Source organism: Poecilia mexicana, unplaced genomic scaffold (assembly GCF_051168715.1).
Source record: "Poecilia mexicana isolate PSO_F unplaced genomic scaffold, ASM5116871v1 scaffold_13, whole genome shotgun sequence".
Classification (NCBI taxonomy): Eukaryota; Metazoa; Chordata; class Actinopteri; order Cyprinodontiformes; family Poeciliidae; genus Poecilia; species Poecilia mexicana.
Window position 1 is genome coordinate 6,443,611 of NW_028263382.1, and position 25,742 is coordinate 6,469,352.

Genomic DNA, 25,742 nt, shown 5'->3' on the forward strand with positions numbered 1-25,742 from the left:
CAGTATGTTCTCCAGCAGCAGATTGAAGAAAGACACTCCCTGAAAAACAAAATGTAAAATGATAAAACACACAACTTGGTGTATTTCATTAACATTAAAGCATTTTACATTTAGTTTCCAGTTAAATATGATGTTTAAGTTTTACAGCATATTTGTCTGTTTAAAAAGCGTTTTGTTCTGTTTCCTGCTTACTCTGAAGATCTGCAGGATATCCTCCAGTTTCATGTCTGTCCCCCCCTGCAGATTTGAACACACTTCCTGTCCTGACCCAGTGGTGAAATTATAAAATAAAGTGTATCACTGTTCAAACTGCAGTAGTTTTATTTTCTTCTAACTGATTAGGGCGACGTTAGCGCCACTTATCTGCTTCCTGTTTTTAACGACTTCCATCAAGCTCGGAGGAGCTGCTCGGTGGGGCTCTGCAGCAAAATTCACTGGATTATTCTGGAAGGTGGATGTGGAGAAGTTTTCTGTCTAATTTTAACATCCTTCTCATCAGTGAAACAGGTCAGTTTGGGTTTATGCTGCTACATTTCTGTTCTTTGTCCTGTCTCCACAGAAAGTGTGTTGTTTTAAAGAAAAATACATTTTCTTTCCATCTTTTATTTGGTCTGACTGCAGCTAGAAAACTTACTATTTTTATTCCTTAGCAGTAAAACATATTTCCTGGTTTCACAGGAGACCAGAGACAGGAAACCAAAAACATGTTTTTTTCCACTTACTGGGTCCGTTTTGCAGCTGAAACCGTCAAACCAACAGACTTTACGTTTTCTGGACAGAAAGAAATGTGGATTTTTTTTCTCCACATTTCTTCTTCAAGATACTACATGATTCTTTCATAATATCCATTAAAATGAATCCATACATTAAAATATGAGCCTTTGATGTAAAGGAAACAGGAAATACCAGAAAATTAACACAGTTTGTTGCCCATTAGCATAAAAAATAAAATAAAATTAGGACTTTCAAAAATAAAAATATATAGTTTTTGTTATTTTCTGACCTTATTGGGTACAAACTAGCTTTAAATGACTGCAATACATTTGGTAGCTGTAATTGATTTGGACTATAATCAAATCTGCATTATTTTTAATTATTACATTCTTTGTTGAAAAACTATTTTGTCTTATAGTTTAATATTTCTCAGAATTGCAGACATGTGTTAACCTTTGAATTGTTTTAACTGTCATTTGTCTGAAAGCGTGATAGGATCATCTACAGCAGTAAGCATTCATATAATGGACCGTTCTCTAAATAAAGCATAAAGAATTATTCATGCTCTGTTTATAGAAAAGTTTTGTATGTGTCAAAATATCCAACCACCACGACCAGATAGCTTAGTGGGTTTTTGAAAAGTGGGAAAAAACTCAATATGCACGTTCTCTTCATCATAGACAAACAAAGAAAAGATAGAGCAGAGCATTAAACTGAGAGAGAGAGAAAGAAATACAGAACAACAAAGAATAACTAGACACAAGAAATAAACATAATAAACTAGAATCAATAGAACTGAACTAAAGTAAAACAGAAATCAGACAAATAAAAGAAAGAGACTAAGGAACACAGAATAAACAAACCTGAAAACAGAGAATCCTAACACATGAATGTTTTACATGTTTTATTAATGATTATCAACAAAATGCGGCTTTTTGACAAAATCACAAAAAACTCCTAAATACATGGGTTGTTATTAACCATCTTTAGTTCATTGCTGATAGAATAGAATAGAATAGAATAGAATAGAATAGAATAGAGCCGTGTCAGGCAGAGTGAAGCATGCAGATTCACACAAACCTAAAATAATGTGCGTCATGACAAAAGTAATTTAGTACAGTTATTAAATATAACTCCGTTTCAATGACATGCATAATTTAATGATTTGAAATCAACCAATCAGGATGATTTGGACAAATAAACATGAGCTCACAGTAAAACTCTAAGCTATCCTCAGCGTTCATCACACCCTGAACTTATTGGTGTCCCTAAAGAAAAACTTGCTTACTTCAACACTTGTGGTTTACAGTTAGGAATCAACACGTTTTTTACTTCTGCAACACATTCCTTCAACCCTTCCTCTTTTCATAACCTCTTCAGATCACTCTGAGTCCTCATACTTCAGCTTATTGGATTTATTTTGTGCTTAATTTCCTGAACATTTTGGATAATTACTGACAATCCAAATACGGGTTTTTTATCAGATTTGCAGAAAAATCAGACCCTACATTTCCCAGGGACTCTGAAGACTGTGTCTGTTTCTTTCTGATCCATCCTCATCTGGGAAAACCACACATTTGTAGCTCAACCAAAGCTGAGCAAGTTGTTGAGGTTTGTGATGGAAAAGTCGGTCCAATAGAAAAAGACAGACTGTGACATGAACATGCAACTGTTTAGTTTAGGTGTAAAACAGCGACTTTTAAAGCGTTTTTCTGCGTCTGCCTGATGCATCAGTCTAAAGCTGCTTTGTCTCTTCAGCTGGTTCCTCCATTTTCTGTCTGCAGATGTTTTCCTTCTCATTTCCTCCTTGTTTCATGATCTCAACGCTCCTTTATTTCAGGGTCGATTCTGCTGGAGAAAGACGGGAACTCCAGGAGGGGCTCAGCAGCAGAGCCCCTCATGGAGCGCTAACAGCTGATGGCCGTGTGAGAAATGGGAGCAGGATCATCTCTGAACACAAACACCTCAGAGAAATGAAAGCAAAACGCAGCTCTCTGAGGTATGAACCGTCGTCTGGTGTTGTTGTCGGGGTGTTGCCCTTTTCACTTCTTTCCTGTGTCATTTCCTGTAACTGCATTTGATGTGATCAAAGTTTTGTAAACCATGCAAATCCAATTATGTTGTGGACACAATGTTCTCATTCATCAGATAAGTACACTGTAAAACATTTGAAGGTGGTTTGAAAATGAAAATCCACCTGCTGCCTTGAAAATGCAACTTAAGTCAACAAGTAAATTGTATTGACCTTAATTCAGAAATTATAGTTTGTGAAGTTAATTTAACAACAAGCAACAAGTTGCTATAAATGATTTATTTATAGTTCATTAATCTTAAATAGTGAATTTTAATGCTGCTATTTAATAAAATAATTATTTCACAATATGGAAGAAAAGACTGTTGTTGAAGAGCCACATTTCTCCGTTATTTTCACTCAATTATTTATTTTAGAATCATTTAAATTCTTTTTACAAATTGCGTGAACAAAATTTCAGATCTGGTCATAAACTTTATTAAACATCGTAATTAATTCTGCTCTAAAACATTTAGTGTGAACAGGACATTATCCTCAGACTTTACAAACTGAGAATTTCATTAAAATAAACATTTTCTTAACAACACAGGAGTAACGCAACGTAACGCATTTCCATCTCTGGATACAAAAACACGCCGCTAAGCATTCTGGGAAATAGTTCCCACTCCTGTCCTTTTCTTCTTTCAGTTTTTTAAATGTTAACCTAAAAACTCTCGTTTATTCAACTCTAGAAAGTTTGACTAAAATAATAAAAAGTTAACTTTCTACTGAGTTTATCTTTCACAAACTCACATTTAGGTTCAAAATCTAAAACTCGTTAAATTTATTTGACTTAAAGAGTAGAAGACAGTAGACACAACTAAATGCAGCTCAAATGTTTTACAGTTTTCAGTGATAGATCAAACATCATCTTCATCTTTTCCACCAGTAGTAACGTCTCGTTGTTCACTAATGACTCATTTGACATAAAAATAAAAATGTTTCCATTCCAGTTTTGATAGTCATTTTGATGCAGCTGTAAATATCCTCATGATGGTGGAAAAAATTACTGCGTTAATATGAAACACATTTATTTTCATAATTCCAGTTAGTTTATCCTCTTCTGCTCCTCCCAGCTGTTTTGCATCTCTCTGATTAGACTCACCTATTTCCAATGTCACTCTCCTCCACTCTTCAGTATTTAAGCTCCTTGTTTTCTATTGTTCACTGCTGATTTCTTCTACGTCCAACCTGCCTCCGTGTCCTGATCTCCTGTCTGCGAGTTTTTCCTAACTGAACTCTTAAATATCATGTGATGGACGTTTTTTCGTTTCAACAGGTTTCGCTGCCTCTGCAGCGACCAGTACAGCCGCGTTTATCTGTGTTTACAGTTAAAGTTAATCTCCCTCATGATGAAACACATGGCTGGTTACTCCTCATATCTGACGGCGCAGCAGGGTCTTATCAAAATGTAAAATCTTAATGTTTATGTCCTGAATCTGTTCCTCTGAAATAAACTGGAAGTTTAAAAATGCTCCATTAAAACCAGTCCCATTAGGGCTGATTTAGTCTGGGGTTGACCAGGTAAGGTTTTAAACCAAAAATGGGTTTGAGTAATATTAAGGTTACCCAAACCACAAAATATCAGTATCATTGACCTGAATGACTTAACAGGAAATATGTAGTTTAATTTTACGTTAAAAGCTATCAGATTAAAGAAAATCCTGAAATATAGCATGCAAAATCTAATAAGGATACCAAAATAATAAAATAACTATTCTACCTTCAGTTGTTAAAAATGTTGTATATCAAACCTAGAAAAAATCTGACTTGACTTGAAATTTGGTCTCTGTCTCTTTAAGAAGCTCCTGTTTGTTCCAACACTCTGCCTTCAACATCTCATCACTATTCCTAAATAATGCAGTTTGCATCATTCATGGGAGCGTTGAGAAACAGTTCACATACTGAACTCAGCAGATGCAAGGTTTCATCAGGTGTTTGCTAACTGCTGCTGCGAGTCTGGAGGGGCTGAGTGGGAGGCGAGCTGCTGCTGCTAGTCTGAGGGGCTGAGTGGGAGGCGAGCTGCTGCTGCTAGTCTGAGGGGCTGAGTGGGAGGCGAGCTGCTGCTGCGAGTCTGAGGGGCTGAGTGGGAGGCGAGCTGCTGCTGCTAGTCTGAGGGGCTGAGTGGGAGGCGAGCTGCTGCTGCTAGTCTGAGGGGCTGAGTGGGAGGCGAGCTGCTGCTGCTAGTCTGAGGGGCTGAGTGGGAGGCGAGCTGCTGCTGCTAGTCTGAGGGGCTGAGTGGGAGGCGAGCTGCTGCTGCTAGTCTGAGGGGCTGAGTGGGAGGCGAGCTGCTGCTGCTAGTCTGGAGGGGCTGAGTGGGAGGCGAGCTGCTGCTGCTAGTCTGAGGGGCTGAGTGGGAGGCGAGCTGCTGCTGCTAGTCTGAGGGGCTGAGTGGGAGGCGAGCTGCTGCTGCTAGTCTGAGGGGCTGAGTGGGAGGCGAGCTGCTGCTGCTAGTCTGGAGGGGCTGAGTGGGAGGCGAGCTGCTGCTGCTAGTCTGAGGGGCTGAGTGGGAGGCGAGCTGCTGCTGCTAGTCTGGAGGGGCTGAGTGGGAGGCGAGCTGCTGCTGCTAGTCTGAGGGGCTGAGTGGGAGGCGAGCTGCTGCTGCTAGTCTGAGGGGCTGAGTGGGAGGCGAGCTGCTGCTGCTAGTCTGAGGGGCTGAGTGGGAGGCGAGCTGCTGCTGCTAGTCTGAGGGGCTGAGTGGGAGGCGAGCTGCTGCTGCTAGTCCCCCCCCCAACCCCCCCGCGCCAGCGTTTCATAGGCCGATGATTGACTTAAAATAGGTTTTGAGCACGAATTGACTACAAACTACATATCCCATAATGCATTCCGATTGTTACCAGCCAACATTACTGCTTCCCGCCACTAGAGAGCAGCAGAGTCACCTCAAGCTGCTTATTGTTTTCCCCAGCGAATAAAACATCGACAAGCTAACATCAAAACGGCCAAGAAAAGAAAAATCGATTTACAAGTAAGACTGTGAATGAAGATGTGTGAGTTGGTGTCAGGCGGCAGGTCGCGCTAGACTTTTTTGTTATTCGTTATCTTGACCGACAACATAAAAAAATCGGTCATGTACTATTTTTATCCGTGAAATTACAATCATATTAACATCGGCTAATTAGCCACATTTTATGCGGTTTAGTTAATATTCACCGTGAATCCAGATCCCATCATAAATTAAGCAGATAAATGTATCTACATTTTTCTCCGTAGTGACAAAATCCACTGACTGAGGCCCCAATAACTTTTAATAAATTAAATTAAGCGACTTCACTTTAGCCGTTTTCGCACTGCAAGGAACGGAACGGCTCGCTTCAGTCCGGTTCCACCCGAACTGCAGCCATGTTGTGTTTGCATATAACTGAGGGCAGCATCGAAACTGTACCTGACGTCATTAAACTAAACAATGGTTTCGATGTAGCGGCCGAAACCTTTTCCTCAGAGATGCGGCGGAAAACTTTCTCATTCCTCGTTCATCAGCGAGTAAACGGAGGAAAAAATTACCTCATCCTGGGACCAGGTAACGGCAGAATATTGAGAGGAATTCATCGCAAATTAAAAATAATAATAATACAAATATTAAAAAGAGCACTCTTTACAAAATATAGTAAGACCAGTTTAGTGAGAGCCAGCTGGACCCGACCAACGGCTGACTCTAAACCAATCAGCTGCTGATTCTAAGCAGCCCCGCTTGGCCGGTGTTACACCGGCCCGATTGAGTGGAACCGGATGGAACCGGGTCGGAAGTTCTAATGAAAGCACGGTCGGCCCAACTTTGAACCCGTGCCGTTCCGTTCCTTGCAGAGCGAAAACGGCTTTAAATTAGCATCACTTCACCCGCTGGGGTCTGAACAACTTCCTCCTGGTTCCCATCTACAGAAAAATCTGCGCTAATTCATCAGTCAGTTGGATCTGTCTGATCCAAACAGATCAACTGAACTCTGAGTGTTTTACCCTGAGCGGTCCGGTGTGCGCTTTTACCAGGATTTTTTTTAATTTTAATTTTATTTTATATATATATACATATATATTTATTTTTTTGCGTGGTTTCGCTTCTCCTAAACGGACAGATGATGTTACGTCTGCAGCTCCTCCAGAGCGGCTCTCCTGGGTAACGTGAACCCAGAAGGATCCATTTGTTAAATCCGCTGGATGAGTTACTTCCAGCGGTTTCTAAGTCATCGCAGTCCGCAGTGGTTGAGCAGCGGACTGCGCATGTTACAGTCTAATTAACTTCTGCATCGTCATTTATTTCCTCAAGATAAACTACCGGCTCCTCAAATGGATTAACACAACGTTTCATTCTCTTTAGTTTTCTCTGGTCTGTAATGGAGACTTGAATTTAACGGCCATTTCAATCAAAGGTTTTGAAAGCGCTTCCAGACGCTCCAAAGCTTATTTAACAATATGAGGTGTTAATTTATTTTTAACATTGTATTTTCATACATTTATGCTGGGGTGCCCAGGTCTAGTTTTCCAGAACTACCATCTGCAGCTTTAGATGGTTCCTTCTCTAACACACCTGGACCATTGACTCATTATAAGCCTCTGAATGAGGGAAGTCAGCCTTTTGTCTGGGGTGTTTTAGCAGGGATGCATCTAAAAGTTGCAGACTGGAGGACTGGACCTGGGGACTCCTGATTGGTTCCGTCAATGTGGCCCGTTGAGGGGGGCCAATATGCTGAAGTGGCCCTCGGTGAAACTGAGTTTGACACCCCTGGTTTACATCACTATTGCTTATTTTGTATTTATAGATGACATGGGTATTTTGTTTAAAAGGCTACATAAATGTTCTTGTATTTATATTAAATGGGAGGTGTCATGAAAAATCAAATCTTTTTATGTTATAATGTTCTTCCCTCATCAAAAACAAACCTGGAGTGTTGCCTTCATTCGTCCTTTAATCTCCATGGCAACCACTCAGATGTAAAAAACGCCTGGCTGGGCCTAGCCCCGCCCTCATGGCGCAGCTCTTCCCCCACTCTGCTCCTTCAGACTAGCCAGCAGCAATTAGCAAACACCTGGTGGAACTGCTGAGCTCATTATAGGAGCTGCTGCTCAGAGCAACGCTGGTAAAAACACTGTTAAAGGGTTAATAGGACGACTTCCTGAAGGCAGAGTTCAGAAAGAGCAGGAGCTTCTTAAAGAGACAGAAGCCCAATTTAAAAGTGTTAAATTACAAAGGAAAATTTCCTTTAAGTACTATTCTATATTCTGCATTTCAAAGAACTAAAGTAGCATAGCCAGTTGATTATTCTTTAAAATGGTTCTATATGCCTAGAAAATACATGATACTTCCCCTTTAAATTAAAGCCAGTTTATTGTCCCCGCAGCTAAATTCCTCTGGAGGATTCGTTTGCACAGCTCACACAATACACACAATACACACCAAGTATGTGGGAGTCTGTGTTGCTACTCAAGGCGGTTTTATATCAATGAATGCTGATTAATTAATGGTTAATGAATACTGTGGCGTATTTAGTTTTCCCATGTCAGTGCTGAGGGTACTGGGAAACTATTTTTTATCTCCTTTCTTGTAGGTTAATTGAGTAATTTCTCCTTAAATGACTTCTCTTTTCAGCATCCCTCTGCATATCTTCTCTGCTTGAACTGAAACTTCTGACCAAGCAGAAATTATTTATTAAAAAATGTTAAAGTATAAAATGATGAGCCCAGAGTCACTTCCTCAGACTTTACCGAGCGTTTTCTCAGCACAGCTCTGCCCAGGGGAGGGGCTACACCAGGGGTCCCAAAGTGGGTCCTGGAGGCCCGGGATCCTGCATGTTTTGGTTCTCTCCCTGGTTGAACGCACCTGGATCAAATGATGGCTCATTAGAGGCCTAAGAGGAACATTGACAAGCTGAAAAGGTTGTTACTATCACCAGGGAGAGAACTAAAACGTGCAGGATGCCGGGCCTTCAGGACCCACTTTGGGCACCTCTGGGCTACACTGTTGCACCTTGAGCTGAGGTACTTTCTGTTCCCTAGGTTGGTTTTCTGAAGCAGAACGGACTGAATATCTCAGCAATGGGTTTCCAGCAACCTTGCCTGCGAAAGCGGAAACAGCTGGTGAACCTCATCCTCCTGCTGGTTGCCGTGTTCATAACGTTCAAGATGGCGGAAAGGTGAGTGGCGCCACTTCTCTGATCCAACTGGAAACATTCTGAGGATTGTTTCAGCACCGTCACTGTTAAACACAACACGAGTCTTTATTAAAACGCTGAGCGTGCTGCGGGAAACTTTCATGCTCCTCCATGAGTGGCTGACATCCTTCACTGGGTTTTATCATTGTTCCCTTTTTCTCTAATTCAGAAAACGGTTTAGTTCACCAAGTTTGTGCGCAGAGAAAGACATCTGTCCTGCTTTGCTTTCAGTGAGGATAATTTCAGTTTAAATATGCACACATACAGTGCTTGAAATATCTCCAGAGGTCACCAAAGGTCAACCATCACCCCCACGTTACCCAAGTTTAACAAAATTGGTATCAAATGTTTGTGCTACATTTGTGCAGCAAAAATTTTGCCACAATCATCTAAAAATATTAATTAATTAATGTTTCCAGAGGTCATGAAAGGTCACAAAAGGTCAACCTACCATCCCCAAACCCCTGATGGTGTCGATCAATTCTGCTACGTTTGTGTTGGTTTGTGAAGCAACATTTTTATTTGTGCCACGATAAAAAAGGCTTCCAGAGGTCATCGGAGGTCAACTCCCAAACTCTCTCACATTTATGAAATCAAACTAATTTGGTGTCGATTAACTTTGCTGCATTTGTGCTGCTTTATTTTGAAGGTATTAGTGATAGTTTAAAGGTCAAAAGGTCAAGGTTATTAATAAGTAGAGCTTATTGACACCAATTTTAATAGATTCTCAGTAAAAGTTCACATAAGAGTCTCATAAGTCTGCAAAAATTAAAGAGTTAGGACAAAATGGCGGACATGTAACTGCCACATCCAAAATGGCGGACATGTAACTGCCACATCCAAAACGGCGGACATGTAACTGTGACATCCAAAACGGCGGACATGTAACTGTGACATCCAAAACGGCGGACATATAACTGCCACATCCAAAATGGCGGACATGTAACTGCCACTTCCAAAATGGCGGACATGTAACTGCCACTTCCAAAATGGCGGACATGTAACTGCCACATCCAAAATGGCGGACATGTAATTGCCACATCCAAAATGGCGGACATGTAGCTGCCACATCCAAAATGGCGGACATGTAACTGCCACATCCAAAATGGCGGACATGTAACTGCGACATCCAAAATGGCGGACATGTAACTGCCACATCCAAAATGGCGGACATGTAATTGACACATCCAAAATGGCGGACATGTAGCTGCCACATCCAAAATGGCGGACATGTAACTGCCACATCCAAAATGGCGGACATGTAACTGCCACATCCAAAATGGCGGACATGTAGCTGCCACATCCAAAATGGCGGACATGTAACTGCCACATCCAAAATGGCGGACATGTCGCTCTCTACGTTGATGGCGCAACCACAACATGCAATCAGTTGTTCAGTATTTTTGCTCTCCGTGATCCCATCAAATATTTGGCTGCTCAAATTTGTTATGACTTGTTGAATACAAAGCAAAATTTAATAGTTTTAAGATATTTTACAGTAGAATAAAACAAAAATAATTTCAATACTTTGCATTTGAAAACTGACTTTTCTTGCAGCAGACACAACATACTCTGCGAATATTTCCATATTTCCGCCTTTTAATCCAAAACATCTGGTGCAGTGATGGATTGTGGGTGTTAAACTTCACCATAGACCTGAATAATGACCACACATCATTTGTCCAGAAGTTTAACTAATGACATATAAGTCAACACTCAACTCCTCACAGTCCAATCACTGCTTTCTACTGACAAAGTGAAAGAAATGACCGTAACCAGTTTACCTTATTAGCTCTGAAAACGTTGATTAAAATGACTTCACTCATTTTCCTTTTGATTTGCCGCTTGGGGGCAGATGTTTAAAGGAGGTGAGCTGGATACCCATCCCAGCTAGAAAACTGGGCAGCACAGTAACACAACTCCAGTCCTGGATACAGAATGTTACACATAAAGGTAAGTTACTCGCTTCTCTGTTAACCTTTAGTCAACAGTTTACAGAATGATTGTTTTTTTCCTTGTGCAGCTCGAACAAAAGGTGCAACTTCATTTATTACAGTCAACATGACGAAGACGCTGCTGCTATCGGCTTATCTAGAACACCGCACAAACCCACGGCAGGCGAGTAACGGCTTTTAGTATTCCCTGTGTTCATTAAGGAATATTCTGTCCAGTCCGCCTTAAATCACTGTCCAGTCCGCCTTAAATCACTGTCCAGTCCGCCTTAAGTCACTGTCCAGTCCGCCTTAAGTCACTGTCCAGTCCGCCTTAACTCACTGTCCAGTCCACCTTAAGTCACTGTCCAGTCCGCCTTAAATCACTGTCCAGTCCACCTTAAGTCACTGTCCAGTCCGCCTTAAATCACTGTCCAGTCCACCTTAAGTCACTGTCCAGTCCGCCTTAAATCACTGTCCAGTCCACCTTAAGTCACTGTCCAGTCCGCCTTAAATCACTGTCCAGTCCACCTTAAGTCACTGTCCAGTCCGCCTTAAATCACTGCTTCCTAAGTCACGCTCCTTTCTGTATTTCTTTTCTGCAATGGAAACGTTTTTTTTTAGATGCTTTAGTTAAGATGTTCAAATCTTAACAACACAGATTTATTTCAAATTACAATATTTTGAATCAATTAATCCAGTTTATTTATATGACACATTTCATCAACAAGGCAGTTCTAAGTGTTTTACATAAAAAAACACAAAATAAAGCCATAAAAACACCTTACAGTCAATGCTCCATTTGTAATGTTTCAAAAGCAACTGTAGACCGGCAGGTTTAGCCTTGATTTAGAGCAACTCAGGGTTTTGGCTGTTTTGCAGTTTTCTGAAAGTTTGTTCCAGATTTGTGGTGCATAGAAGCTGAATGCTGCTTCTCCAAGTTTGGTTCTGGATGCAGAGCAGAACCAGAACCAGAAGGCCTGAGAGCTGTGGGGACTCAGAAAGTTGGAGGGAAGATGAGAAAAAAATAAATGCAAAAATAAAAAATAGCTGAATCCATAAAGATTTTTAATCTTACATTTTTCATCATGTTTTTATATAAAGTTTAAGTTAAAATAATGTAGTTAAAAGTTATTTCAGGTGATCATTTGCTTTGCTGCTCAAGCTAGCGCAGCAATCAAAAAATGCAAAAGTTTCTGTCAAGAAAAAGACCAAAAGAAACTGCCAATAAAATATTATTTAATGTGATTAAAAAATATTACATATTTCTTATCAAAAGAGTAGATTGTGATTTTAAAAACGCATTAACCGGTAATACAGTCATGTATCTGATAGATTTATAGAACTCATGGGCGTCTAAAATCAGAAGGTATCAGGTTAGCATGTATGCTAAATAACTGTAATAATTACTGATTGGTGAATAAAACCACCGTACCTCTTCCTGTCTTCTCAGGTTCGGGTTATCGCAGTGGTGCTGCGTGAAGAGACGGTCAGCTACCGCTGCGTCTTACTCTGCCGCAACAACCAGAACCACGTCTCAGACGCCGACCTGCAGATCCACAGCGACCACTTCGGCTTCCGCTACGGCACCGCCGACATCATGTGTCTCATACCGTCGAGCTGTGACACGCCGTCGCACGTCGCCGTGGCCTCCGCGGGATTTAAAGGTACAGTACAGATTTCAAAACATTCTGGAGTAAGAGTAGCGATATTTCAATACACTTTTATGCCATCAAACATGGAGAACCAACATTTAGTTTTATACTTTACAAATCTAGAACAAACATGGAAAATACTGTTTACTTAGCAACCGAGAACAATTGGAACCAACATTTAGTTTTATTCTTGCTAAGAGCAACAATGAACAAGAATCAAACATGGAGACAGAGAAACTCCTGCTGGTTTATGAACTGTAGAGTTCTTATTCTTATTAATAGTCATCAATAACAAACTTTAGATGTAGAGAAACTCAAATTAGTCAAAATTGTGTCTTACTTTTGTCTTTTTGTTGTTGTTACCCTTACCGTTTTATCCTTTTTTTAATTGTTTGTTTTTCTTTCTAATTCACTTTGATCTGCCTTGTTCCTGAAAATTATCTTTAAAAAGTAGCAGTCCAAGAAATCACTCAAGAAAAAATATGTTTGATAAAAAGGCAACTGAATTATTGAATAATTCAATAAGTCCTTAGTATTGATTGATAAAAAAGTACAGCATAGTAAAAAAATACTCATAAAAGTACTTTTTTAAAAGTTACTGCAGTAATTGTAACTGAGTCAAAGTAACTAGTTACTTCCTGGTTGAAATGCCGTAGCAACAAGACGAGTTGCCTTGGCTGGTGATACTGGAGAGTTCAGGAAATCAGGAAGGTGTTCAGATCAGTTATTGATTTATTAGATTGTTTAATTTTCCTTTGGGATCAATAAAGTAATTCTGAATTGGAGTTTGAATCTATGAAACAAGCAGCTTTTTATTTTATGTTCTTGCTCAAATTACTCAAATATTTAATTGAACTTGATAAATAAAAATATCCTCAGTTGTCACACAGTGGCAAAGGTAAATGATCCAAACTGGGATAAAAGTAAAGTAAGAATAAGAGGCAGCACAGGTGGGGCAAATTAACAACATGAGAAAATAATATTAAATTTTGTTTACTCAGATTAAAAGGAAATGTTAAGTTGTTCAAAATGTATATTTGTGCAAACACCAGCAGGAATGTAAACAGTTATTTTTTTTATCCTGATTGTAACCACTGCTGGGAGGAAGGATCTGTGATTACGCTCCTTTGTGCATCCAGGATGCAGCAGTCTGTCACTGAAGGAGCTCCATAGATCTGCAACATGCACAGGGTGGGAGTTTAAAAATATAATATCTCAAAATGTACGTATATTGTTTTCTCTCAGAGGAACATCAGCCTGAATATTTGGAGGTGAAGAATGAAAACAAAAAGACGGAATCCTTCAATCACACCTTCACCGTCTGTCTGTCCACCATGTTCGACTTCAACAATGTGCTGCAGGTAAGTCCAGTTCTCCTGCTTGATGTTTACAGATCAGTAAACAGACAGACCGTCGCTCCTGTCTCTTTAAGAAGTTCTACCTGAACAATGTTTCTCCATGGTGCCGTTTACAGCCGTTCTTAGGAGTGCTTTAGTTTGCACGATGAATTCAGCAGACTCCACCAGATGTTTGCTAACTGCTGCTGCTGCCGCTAGTCTGGAGGAGCTGTGTGAGGGAAAGCACAGGGGAGAGGGGCTTTATTTTATCCTTAAAGCTGCAGTTTGTAAAAACAAAAAGTTTTGTACATATTTGTTAAAACTGTCATGTTGTGACAGTTCAATACGAGAACAATAATCTGTGAAAAGATCGATCTCCCTGAGCTGCTGTTGCTGTCTGAAAAAATGCATCAAAAACAACCAATCAGAGCCAGGAGGAGGAGCTTAGCGCTGTCAATCAACTCGTGAAGATGCTGCTAAATGTGCTGCTAAATGTGCCAATGATGGAGAAACTACTTACTGTTACAGGAAGACTGTTTGTCCGTTGTTATCGGTGGCCATGCTAACTAGCCTAGCATTTCACAGCATGCCCACATGGAGAGGTGATTGACAGCACTAAGACCCGCCTCCTGGCTGTGATTGGTTGTTTCTAGTTGACACTGGGAGGAGGCAGAGGAACCGAGTTTATTCACAGATTATCTGTCTCAAACCAAACTTTAACAACATGGTTTCAACACATATGTAGAGAAATATTTTTTTATAAAAGTTACGTCCTACAGCTTTAAAATACTGTTAGTAATTTAAATGTGTCTTAACGTTTATTTTTTCTGTTTTGCAGTTTGTGCAGAGTTTAGAAATGTTTCAGTTTCTGGGAGTGAGCAAAGTGTTTGTCTATAAAACCAGCTGCAGCGCTAAAACGCAACGCGTACTGAACTACTACACCAGAAAAGGTAAAGTAGAGCAGAACTATGATGCTTTTTCAGTTTGTTCAATCCAACATGTTCTGTGCAAATGTCACACAGAAAGGTCGCAGCAGCCAAAACTCGCTTTCCTATTGGCCAACTTCCTTCCTCCTCCTTTTGTTTTGTCATTGTCAGAAAGGAAGCTGCTCAGGATGACAATTGTTTCACCTTTTAAACCATTTTTTAACAGGAAACAGCTGCTGAAAGGAGCTGCAGTTTCATTTTCTAAAGGAGACGAAAACAAGCCTTCATTTGACTGAAGATTTTCACTCAGAGATTATTTTTTTTCCTCCTGTCCTGAAACGAGGATTTTATTTTATGACCTTGCTACCTCTGCAGTTTCTGCACATTTATTGAATACAGCAGTTTGTCTCACAACATGGCGAGCTATGTTTTTGGGTTGGATCTAAATCTCTACCTCTAAACTTAATATTTCATTTGAACCTACAAAATTAGCTTCAAACTGATGTTTAGTTAACAGGCTAAATATTATGGTTGAAGCTAAAGACTTAGCTTCAACCATAATATGCGTCCAGACTGAGTAAAGATGTCTGACGGCGAGTCTGCCTTCCGATCATCTTCCTCCTCTTCCTCAGGTATCTTGGAGGTGATTCCTTGGTCCATGTCTGGCTTCCTGAATGTCTCTCGCGGATGGCTGCCCTCCCACGGCCCCGGTGACCTCCACTACTTTGGGCAGATCGCGGCGCTCAATGACTGCCTCTACCGAAACATGTACCGGTCCAAATACGTGGCTCTGCACGACATGGACGAACTCATCCTGCCCCAGACGGTCAAAACGTACGAAAAACTTCAGTGACGACTGAAATTCATCCAGCAGTGAAAGTTCATTCAGAACTCCACAAGACCAAGCTTTTATTTTGATAGTCTACTTCCACTTATCGCCAAACAAATTTGTATATTAGCCAAACATTTAGCTAGCAACATTTTTAGTCAGCAAGTTAAATATTTAGAAATGTTAAGTTTGGAAAATAAATGTTTAGTTTGAAAACAAAATAGTTTTGTTCTCAAACTGAAAACAAAACTAGTAAATATGAAGCTAAATATTTAGCTTGGAACTCTGATAATTATAAGTGTGTTTTACAGTGTAACTTTATAAATGGAACCCCATTAATATTTAGATTTAACATTAATATTTGGCTGTAAGGTCTAAGCTAGTTTATTAGTTTACAAACTAAATGTTTAGTTAACAGACTAAATGTTTTGATGTAAACTATATATTTAGTTTGCTCCAAAAATCAGTTTGGAGCTAAATATTAATATTAATATTAATTAATATTAATATCTAAAGCTGAATATTTAGCTCTAAAGCTGAATATTTAGCTCTAAAGCTAAACATTTAGCTCTAAAGCTAAATATTTAGCTCTAAAGCTGAATATGTAGCTCTAAAGCTAAACATTTAGCTCTAAAGCTAAATATTTAGCTCTAAAGCTGAATATTTAGCTCTAAAGCTAAACAAGCTAAATATTTAGCTCTAAAGCTGAATATTTAGCTCTAAAGCTAAACAAGCTAAACATTTAGCTCTAAAGCTGAACATTTAGCTCTAAAGCTGAATATTTAGCTCTAAAGCTAAACATTTAGCTCTAAAGCTGAACATTTAGCTCTAAAGCTAAATATTTAGCTCTAAAGCTGAATATTTAGCTCTAAAGCTGAACATTTAGCTCTAAAGCTAAACATTTAGCTCTAAAGCTAAATATTTAGCTCTAAAGCTGAATATTTAGCTCTAAAGCTAAACAAGCTACATATTTAGCTCTAAAGCTGAATATTTAGCTCTAAAGCTGAATATTTAGCTCTAAAGCTAAACATTTAGCTCTAAAGCTAAACATTTAGCTCTAAAGCTAAACATTTAGCTCTAAAGCTGAACATTTAGCTCTAAAGCTAAATATTTAGCTCTAAAGCTGAATATTTAGCTCTAAAGCTGAATATTTAGCTCTAAAGCTAAACATTTAGCTCTGAAGCTAAATATTTAGCTCTAAAGCTGAATATTTAGCTCTAAAGCTAAACAAGCTACATATTTAGCTCTAAAGCTGAATATTTAGCTCTAAAGCTAAACATTTAGCTCTAAAGCTAAATATTTAGCTTGCTATTTAAATATTTCATTTTTAAACTACAACTTGTTTATAAATGAATGACATAAAGAAAATATGACTATAAAAAAATTAAGCCCATTTTTTTCCTTGTCAGACTAAATTTCTCAAAGTGTTGCAGATTATTTTTGACTGTGTAACTTTTCAACCCAGATCCAACCAAAATAAACACGAGTGACGTTTTGATTTCCAAATAACCAGAAATGAAACATGAACGTCATCACATCGACGATCGTTTTAAAAAGTGTTTCCTTCCTTCAGCTGGACGGAGCTGCTGCCTCTGCTGGAAAGTAAGTACACCCAGAACAAATGCTACATGTTTGAAAACAACGTGTTCCCCAACAACGTGACGCTGCCTCGGGGCGGGACCGAGCCGGCCCGCTGGAGGGGCGTCCCGGGCGTGGACGTCCTGGCCCACCTCCACCAGGAGCCCGTCTCCAAAGATCATGTTTACGAAAAGTTCAAGATCATCGTCAACCCTCGACTCGTCAGCTCTGTCTCTGTTCACGGCGTGCTCAAGTCCCACAGCCTGGACGGCTGCGCCTGGGTGGACCGGAACATCGCGCGGATGTACCACACCAGGTGGAGCGGCACTTCCTGTTTCTTCATGACAACCAATCACCTGATCGCTGTATCGCAAAAACATCAGCTAAAATATAAGAAACAAATAATCACACGGAAGTTAAAAACATTGTGTAAAATAATTATTTGACTTTTCCAACCAAAGTTATCAAGAAATAAAAAAACTGAGAAATTAATGAGGAAAACTTTTATGACACCAACTAAAACATACAGAAGATATAATAACATCCTTATTTTTCATTTACGGCTCCCCCTGCTGGCTTCGCTGGTCTGCAAAACGGCGACAGCGAAAGTTGGGAGAAATCATCAGACAGTTGTTCAACAAAATTGTGTCAAATTGTCAAGTTTGGACATTTTCTGAGTTTAAAAACTAAAAAATTTACAACTTTTTGAGCTCAGAAGTCTCTTGGTGGAAATGCACACTTCCTTTTTTTTTCCAATATACTGTAGTGCCAATACATTGTTGTAGTTTTTTGTATTTCTTTCATCAAGAAAGAAAAAAACACAAATAATGTTGATCATGTAACATAATTTGGAAGCAAACAAGGAAAAGGAAAACATTTTATAGGCATTAAAAGTGAGCAAACCTTGAAAATATGTGGAAACAAATGAGTGAAAGTAACCATCTGTTTACTCTTAATTTATATGAATGAAGTTTTTCTCGGTTTCTTTTCAGATCTCAGATGCAAACCGAACTGACTTGGGACCAGCTGGTTTATGACGGCAGGCTGCTGAGCTACAGCGAAACGCTCATCCAGGCTGTAAACGTCACGCTCAGAGAGAGCGGGATTCTCTGACAGCCCGACGCAACGGACTGCTGTATCCGTCAGAAGACACTGACCAGAAACGGGACAATTAAATAAATATATGTTTGAAAGAAAGCTGCACTGTGAAAGTATTTAACTACACGCATCTTTGAAAATGTATAATGGGAAGAAAATTTTAAAATACGGTTTTAAGAACATGATGTGGTGAAGATTTGAAAGTTTACAGGAACACAAAACTAAACCATTGTAATCAGTCTGAGAAAAACCAGCAGGGTTCAGTGATGGACTGTTGAGTCTTTCATTTGGCAGCTGAATGAACCAAGGAAACGTACAACTCGTCTTGTTGCAGTTACAATGACTTCAGTAACTTTTATATGAATTATGATAATTTTGTTCTTTAAAATACCAAAATTTCAGCCTAACTTTATGTTGGTACATCTGATTATGTAATTTTTAAATTGTTAACTGATTAATCATTTTAATATATCAAATGATAGATTTAATCGGTTTATCATTCAGTAATTCAGTAGTCAGAGGTTTTGAATAGGCCCTTTACTGCAGTGTAACTAAAGGACATTAACAGAACAACAGTTCAGTGACCCTGAAAAAAGGAATAAAATTATAGTTCCACCATTTTTCCATTATTACCAGGGGAGAGGGCGAACGCAGCCCCCCGCCATCATAAATGTCATGAGAAATTCTGAGATGAATGTGGAAATTTTAAGATTTTGGCAGAATTAATTTTTTAATCTATGATGGCCCTGTTTCGCCTCCTACAGATAAAACTGACATGACAATGAAATTTGTTTAAAATAAGTAACTTTAATTACTGGATTTACCAATTAACAGTTTTTTCAGAATAAAGCAAGTTTAAAGTAACATAGTGACACTTGACAAAAGCCTGGTATAAAGCTGAAAGATTTAAGTCTTTAGTGTTAAATGTCAATGAAATATCAGTACTAGTGGCTTCCCATCAATTTATTATTTAACATTAAAACCAGGGGAGAGCGCGAACGCAGTCCCCCACCACCATAAATTGTGCAGTTGAGATTCTCCCATGTGGAGAATTCACAGAGGTCAGATCGCCGCAGTGCAATGGCTGATCCTCACCCTGGGCGATCCACCTACAGGATCATGGAGTCACCCCTGCCAGGTAAGTATGCCGTTCATTCCTCTGACGGACCTTCATCAACTCCACACATCCGGTTCTGACTCACGGTGGGAGATTAAAATATTCCCTGAGTCACTGTAGGATTTAACTTTTAACTAAACACATTCAGAAGCTCAGAGAAATAATACATTTATGAAAAAAAAACAAATGTGAAACTTTAAAAAACGTTTTTAAAATTATTAAAATTTTATACTTTTCAAACTTTAATTTCAGGAATTTTCTAGAGTAAACTTGGAAATTTCAATCTTAACATTTCAGATTAATTTCCCCCCTTTGCTCTCTGCTATGCTACAGCTAGCATAGCCTGACATGAATGCTAGGCTAGTTAGCATAGCCATGAATGACCGTGGATAAACTGTTTCCCAGTAACTGTAAGTTGTTTGTCTATTAGCAAATTTAGCAGCCCATACATGGTGATTGACAGCGCTAAGCTCCGCCTACAGGCTCTGATTGGCTGTTTCTGCTGTTTCTATTGGAAGCACTTTGACAATTGGATTACTGGATTATTTCTGATTAGGTCTCATATTTTTAGTGGCATATTACAGCAAATAAACATTGAAATAATAAAAACAGGAGTAGTAAATTTCCACTCAGATTTTAGGACTAATCTCAGAAATTTTCTAGAAAACAAACATTGAAATTTGTAATTTCACAAATTTGTTGGAAAAAATCAGATTTTTTAATTTTAAGACAAAGAAATAGAAATAAAATGTCATGAGAAATTGTGAGAAGAATGTGTAAATTTTAGGATTTTGGCAGAATTAATTTTTTAATCTATGATGGCCCTGTTTCGCCTCCTACAGATTATACTGACATGACAATGAAATTTGTTTAAAATAAGTAACTTTAGCTACTGGATTTACCAATTAACTGTTTTTTCAGAATAAAGCAAGTTTAAAGTAACATAGTGACACTTGACAAAAGCCTGGTATAAAGCTGAAAGATTTAAGTCTTTAGTGTTAAATGTCAATGAAATATCAGTACTAGTGGCTTCCCATCAATTTATTATTTAACGTTAAAACCAGGGGAGAGCGCGAACGCAGTCCCCCACCACCATAAATTGTGCAGTTGAGATTCTCCCATGTGGAGAATTCACAGAGGTCAGATCGCCGCAGTGCAATGGCTGATCCTCACCCTGGGCGATCCACCTACAGGATCATGGAGTCACCCCTGCCAGGTAAGTATGCCGTTCATTCCTCTGACGGACCTTCATCAACTCCACACATCCGGTTCTGACTCACGGTGGGAGATTAAAATATTCCCTGAGTCACTGTAGGATTTAACTTTTAACTAAACACATTCAGAAGCTCAGAGAAATAATACATTTATGAAAAAACCCCAAATGTGAAACTTTAAAAAACGTTTTTAAAATTATTAAAATTTTATACTTTTCAAACTTTAATTTCAGGAATTTTCTAGAGTAAACTTGGAAATTTCAATCTTAACATTTCAGATTAATTTCCCCCCTTTGCTCTCTGCTATGCTACAGCTAGCATAGCCTGACATGAATGCTAGGCTAGTTAGCATAGCCATGAATGACCGTGGATAAACTGTTTCCCAGTAACTGTAAGTTGTTTGTCTATTAGCAAATTTAGCAGCCCATACATGGTGATTGACAGCGCTAAGCTCCGCCTACAGGCTCTGATTGGCTGTTTCTGCAGCTTCTATTGGAAGCACTTTGACAATTGGATTACTGGATTATTTCTGATTAGGTCTCATATTTTCAGTGGCATATTACAGCAAATAAACATTGAAATAATAAAAACAGGAGTAGTAAATTTCCACTCAGATTTTAGGACTAATCTCAGAAATTTTCTAGAAAAAAAACATTGAAATTTGTAATTTCACAAATTTGTTGGAAAAAATCAGATTTTTTAATTTTAAGACAAAGAAATAGAAATAAAATGTCATGAGAAATTGTGAGAAGAATGTGTAAATTTTAGGATTTTGGCAGAATTAATTTTTTAATCTATGATGGCCCTGTTTCGCCTCCTACAGATTATACTGACATGACAATGAAATTTGTTTAAAATAAGTAACTTTAGCTACTGGATTTACCAATTAACTGTTTTTTCAGAATAAAGCAAGTTTAAAGTAACATAGTGACACTTGACAAAAGCCTGGTATAAAGCTGAAAGATTTAAGTCTTTAGTGTTAAATGTCAATGAAATATCAGTACTAGTGGCTTCCCATCAATTTATTATTTAACATTAAAACCAGGGGAGAGCGCGAACGCAGTCCCCCACCACCATAAATTGTGCAGTTGAGATTCTCCCATGTGGAGAATTCACAGAGGTCAGATCGCCGCAGTGCAATGGCTGATCCTCACCCTGGGCGATCCACCTACAGGATCATGGAGTCACCCCTGCCAGGTAAGTATGCCGTTCATTCCTCTGACGGACCTTCATCAACTCCACACATCCGGTTCTGACTCACGGTGGGAGATTAAAATATTCCCTGAGTCACTGTAGGATTTAACTTTTAACTAAACACATTCAGAAGCTCAGAGAAATAATACATTTATGAAAAAAAAAACAAATGTGAAACTTTAAAAAACGTTTTTAAAATTATTAAAATTTTATACTTTTCAAACTTTAATTTCAGGAATTTTCTAGAGTAAACTTGGAAATTTCAATCTTAACATTTCAGATTAATTTCCCCCCTTTGCTCTCTGCTATGCTACAGCTAGCATAGCCTGACATGAATGCTAGGCTAGTTAGCATAGCCACGAATGACCGTGGATAAACTGTTTCCCAGTAACTGTAAGTTGTTTGTCTATTAGCAAATTTAGCAGCCCATACATGGTGATTGACAGCGCTAAGCTCCGCCTACAGGCTCTGATTGGCTGTTTCTGCAGCTTCTATTGGAAGCACTTTGACAATTGGATTACTGGATTATTTCTGATTAGGTCTCATATTTTCAGTGGCATATTACAGCAAATAAACATTGAAATAATAAAAACAGGAGTAGTAAATTTCCCCTCAGATTTTAAGATTATTCTCAGAAATTTTCTAGAAAAACAAACATTGAAATTTGTAATTTCACAAATTTGCTGGGATAAACAATCAGATTTTTTAATTTTAAGACAAAGAAATAGAAATAAAATGTCATGAGAAATTGTGAGATGAATGTGGAAATTTTAAGATTTTGGCAGAATTAATTTTTTAATCTATGATGGCCCTGTTTCGCCTCCTACAGATTATACTGACATGACAATGAAATTTGTTTAAAATAAGTAACTTTAATTACTGGTTTTACGAATTAACTGTTTTTTCAGAATAAAGCAAGTTTAAAAAGCCTTAAGTTATTAGTTTAGCATTAAACAATAATGAAATATCGGTACTACTGGCTTCCCATCAATTTATTATTTAACGTTAAAACCAGGGGAGAGCGCGAACACAGTCCCCCACCACCATAAATTGTGCAGTTGAGATTCTCCCATGTGGAGAATTCACAGAGGTCAGATCGCCGCAGTGCAATGGCTGATCCTCACCCTGGGTGATCCACCTACAGGATCATGGAGTCACCCCTGCCAGGTAAGTATGCCGTTCATTCCTCTGACGGACCTTCATCAACTCCACACATCCGGTTCTGACTCACGGTGGGAGATTAAAATATTCCCTGAGTCACTGTAGGATTTAACTTTTAACTAAACACATTCAGAAGCTCAGAGAAATAATACATTTATGAAAAAAAAAACAAATGTGAAACTTTAAAAAACGTTTTTAAAATTATTACAATTTTATACTTTTCAAACTTTAATTTCAGGAATTTTCTAGAGTAAACTTGGAAATTTCAATCTTAACATTTCAGATTAATTTCCCCCCTTTGCTCTCTGCTATGCTACAGCTAGCATAGCCTGACATGAATGCTAGGCTAGTTAGCATAGCCATGAATGACCGTGGATAAACTGTTTCCCAGTAACTGTAAGTTGTTTGTCTATTAGCAAATTTAGCAGCCCATACATGATGATTGACAGCGCTAAGCTCCGCCTACAGGCTCTGATTGGCTGTTTCTGCAGTTTCTACTGGAAGCACTGGGAGTACTGGATTACTGGATTATTTCTGATTAGGTCTCATATTTTCAGTGGCATATTACAGCAAATAAACATTGAAATAATAAAAACAGGAGTAGTAAATTTCCACTCAGATTTTAGGACTAATCTCAGAAATTTTCTAGAAAAAAAACATTGAAATTTGTAATTTCACAAATTTGTTGGAAAAAATCAGATTTTTTAATTTTAAGACAAAGAAATAGAAATAAAATGTCATGAGAAATTGTGAGAAGAATGTGTAAATTTTAGGATTTTGGCAGAATTAATTTTTTAATCTATGATGGCCCTGTTTCGCCTCCTATAGATTATACTGACATGACAATGAAATTTGTTTAAAATAAGTAACTTTAGCTACTGGATTTACCAATTAACTGTTTTTTCAGAATAAAGCAAGTTTAAAGTAACATAGTGACACTTGACAAAAGCCTGGTATAAAGCTGAAAGATTTAAGTCTTTAGTGTTAAATGTCAATGAAATATCAGTACTAGTGGCTTCCCATCAATTTATTATTTAACATTAAAACCAGGGGAGAGCGCGAACGCAGTCCCCCACCACCATAAATTGTGCAGTTGAGATTCTCCCATGTGGAGAATTCACAGAGGTCAGATCGCCGCAGTGCAATGGCTGATCCTCACCCTGGGTGATCCACCTACAGGATCATGGAGTCACCCCTGCCAGGTAAGTATGCCGTTCATTCCTCTGACGGACCTTCATCAACTCCACACATCCGGTTCTGACTCACGGTGGGAGATTAAAATATTCCCTGAGTCACTGTAGGATTTAACTTTTAACTAAACACATTCAGAAGCTCAGAGAAATAATACATTTATGAAAAAAAAAACAAATGTGAAACTTTAAAAAACGTTTTTAAAATTATTAAAATTTTATACTTTTCAAACTTTAATTTCAGGAATTTTCTAGAGTAAACTTGGAAATTTCAATCTTAACATTTCAGATTAATTTCCCCCCTTTGCTCTCTGCTATGCTACAGCTAGCATAGCCTGACATGAATGCTAGGCTAGTTAGCATAGCCATGAATGACCGTGGATAAACTGTTTCCCTGTAACTGTAAGTTGTCTATTAGCAAATTTAGCAGCCCATACATGGTGATTGACAGCGCTAAGCTCCGCCTACAGGCTCTGATTGGCTGTTTCTGCAGCTTCTATTGGAAGCACTTTGACAATTGGATTACTGGATTATTTCTGATTAGGTCTCATATTTTCAGTGGCATATTACAGCAAATAAACATTGAAATAATAAAAACAGGAGTAGTAAATTTCAACTCAGATTTTAAGATTATTCTCAGAAATTTTCTAGAAAAACAAACATTGAAATTTGTAATTTCACAAATTTGCTGGGATAAACAATCAGATTTTTTAATTTTAAGACAAAGAAATAGAAATAAAATGTCATGAGAAATTGTGAGATGAATGTGGAAATTTTAAGATTTTGGCAGAATTAATTTTTTAATCTATGATGGCCCTGTTTCGCCTCCTACAGATTATACTGACATGACAATGAAATTTGTTTAAAATAAGTAACTTTAATTACTGGTTTTACGAATTAACTGTTTTTTCAGAATAAAGCAAGTTTAAAAAGCCTTAAGTTATTAGTTTAGCATTAAACAATAATGAAATATCGGTACTACTGGCTTCCCATAAATTTATTATTTAACATTAAAACCAGGGGAGAGCGCGAATGCAGTCCCCCACCACCATAAATTGTGCAGTTGAGATTCTCCCATGTGGAGAATTCACAGAGGTCAGATCGCCGTAGTACAATGGCTGATCCTCACCCTGGGCGATCCACCTACAGGATCATGGAGTCACCCCTGCCAGGTAAGTATGCCGTTCATTCCTCTGACGGACCTTCATCAACTCCACACATCCGGTTCTGACTCACGGTGGGAGATTAAAATATTCCCTGAGTCACTGTAGGATTTAACTTTTAACTAAACACATTCAGAACCTCAGAGAAACAATACATTTATGAAACAGAAATCAAAATTAACTAATATACAGGCGGTCTATAGCTCCCAAAATGCATTGCGACAATGCTAAAACATGTTAAAGTAATTTTAGCATTTAAAACTTATTTCGTCTTCAAATAAACCTTAGCATCCTAAGAAAAATGTATAACTCATTACATCTGAAACAATTATCTAATTCATATTTATATATCTAAAATGTAAAGGAAAACAAACAAATCTTTTATTTTGTATCAAGAACGGCGTTTCTGGCCGCTCTGCTG

The 25,742-nt window shown here is 38.3% G+C and overlaps 1 protein-coding gene and 6 non-coding genes across 7 annotated transcripts; 1 reads left to right on the plus strand and 6 right to left on the minus strand.

Annotated features, from left to right (window-relative positions):
- The first annotated feature begins 251 nt into the window (after positions 1-251).
- LOC106906732 (uncharacterized) lies at positions 252-24,337 on the plus strand. The gene is made up of 11 exons (XM_014972130.2): positions 252-507; positions 2,555-2,713; positions 8,774-8,910; positions 10,784-10,881; positions 10,952-11,046; positions 12,313-12,526; positions 13,760-13,875; positions 14,690-14,801; positions 15,410-15,611; positions 17,180-17,500; positions 18,177-24,337. Exons 3-11 carry the CDS (start codon positions 8,813-8,815, stop codon positions 18,295-18,297), a joined length of 1,377 nt encoding a protein of 458 aa, XP_014827616.2. The 5' UTR covers positions 252-507; positions 2,555-2,713; positions 8,774-8,812; the 3' UTR covers positions 18,298-24,337.
- On the minus strand, positions 19,266-19,428 carry LOC148155717 (U1 spliceosomal RNA). Its single transcript, XR_015765155.1, has one exon. It is a non-coding gene; the product is annotated as a U1 spliceosomal RNA (small nuclear RNA).
- LOC148155718 (U1 spliceosomal RNA) lies at positions 20,461-20,623 on the minus strand. The gene has a single exon (XR_015765156.1). It is a non-coding gene; the product is annotated as a U1 spliceosomal RNA (small nuclear RNA).
- On the minus strand, positions 21,656-21,818 carry LOC148155719 (U1 spliceosomal RNA). The gene has a single exon (XR_015765157.1). It is a non-coding gene; the product is annotated as a U1 spliceosomal RNA (small nuclear RNA).
- Positions 22,820-22,982, minus strand: LOC148155720 (U1 spliceosomal RNA). Its single transcript, XR_015765159.1, has one exon. It is a non-coding gene; the product is annotated as a U1 spliceosomal RNA (small nuclear RNA).
- Positions 24,016-24,178, minus strand: LOC148155721 (U1 spliceosomal RNA). The gene has a single exon (XR_015765152.1). It is a non-coding gene; the product is annotated as a U1 spliceosomal RNA (small nuclear RNA).
- Positions 24,338-25,175: 838 nt separating the features above from the next.
- On the minus strand, positions 25,176-25,338 carry LOC148155722 (U1 spliceosomal RNA). Its single transcript, XR_015765160.1, has one exon. It is a non-coding gene; the product is annotated as a U1 spliceosomal RNA (small nuclear RNA).
- Between the last annotated feature and the right edge of the window lie 404 nt (positions 25,339-25,742).

What these genes read in the sequence shown, in the direction of transcription:
- LOC106906732 (XM_014972130.2), top strand. Translation starts at nt 8,813, where the DNA reads ATGGGTTTCCAGCAACCTTGCCTGCGAAAGCGGAAACAGCTGGTGAAC. An exon ending in ACGTTCAAGATGGCGGAAAG is followed by an intron (nt 8,911 to 10,783) that starts GTGAGTGGCGCC and finishes GCTTGGGGGCAG; the next exon opens with ATGTTTAAAGGAGGTGAGCT. An exon ending in GGCCTCCGCGGGATTTAAAG is followed by an intron (nt 12,527 to 13,759) that starts GTACAGTACAGA and finishes GTTTTCTCTCAG; the next exon opens with AGGAACATCAGCCTGAATAT.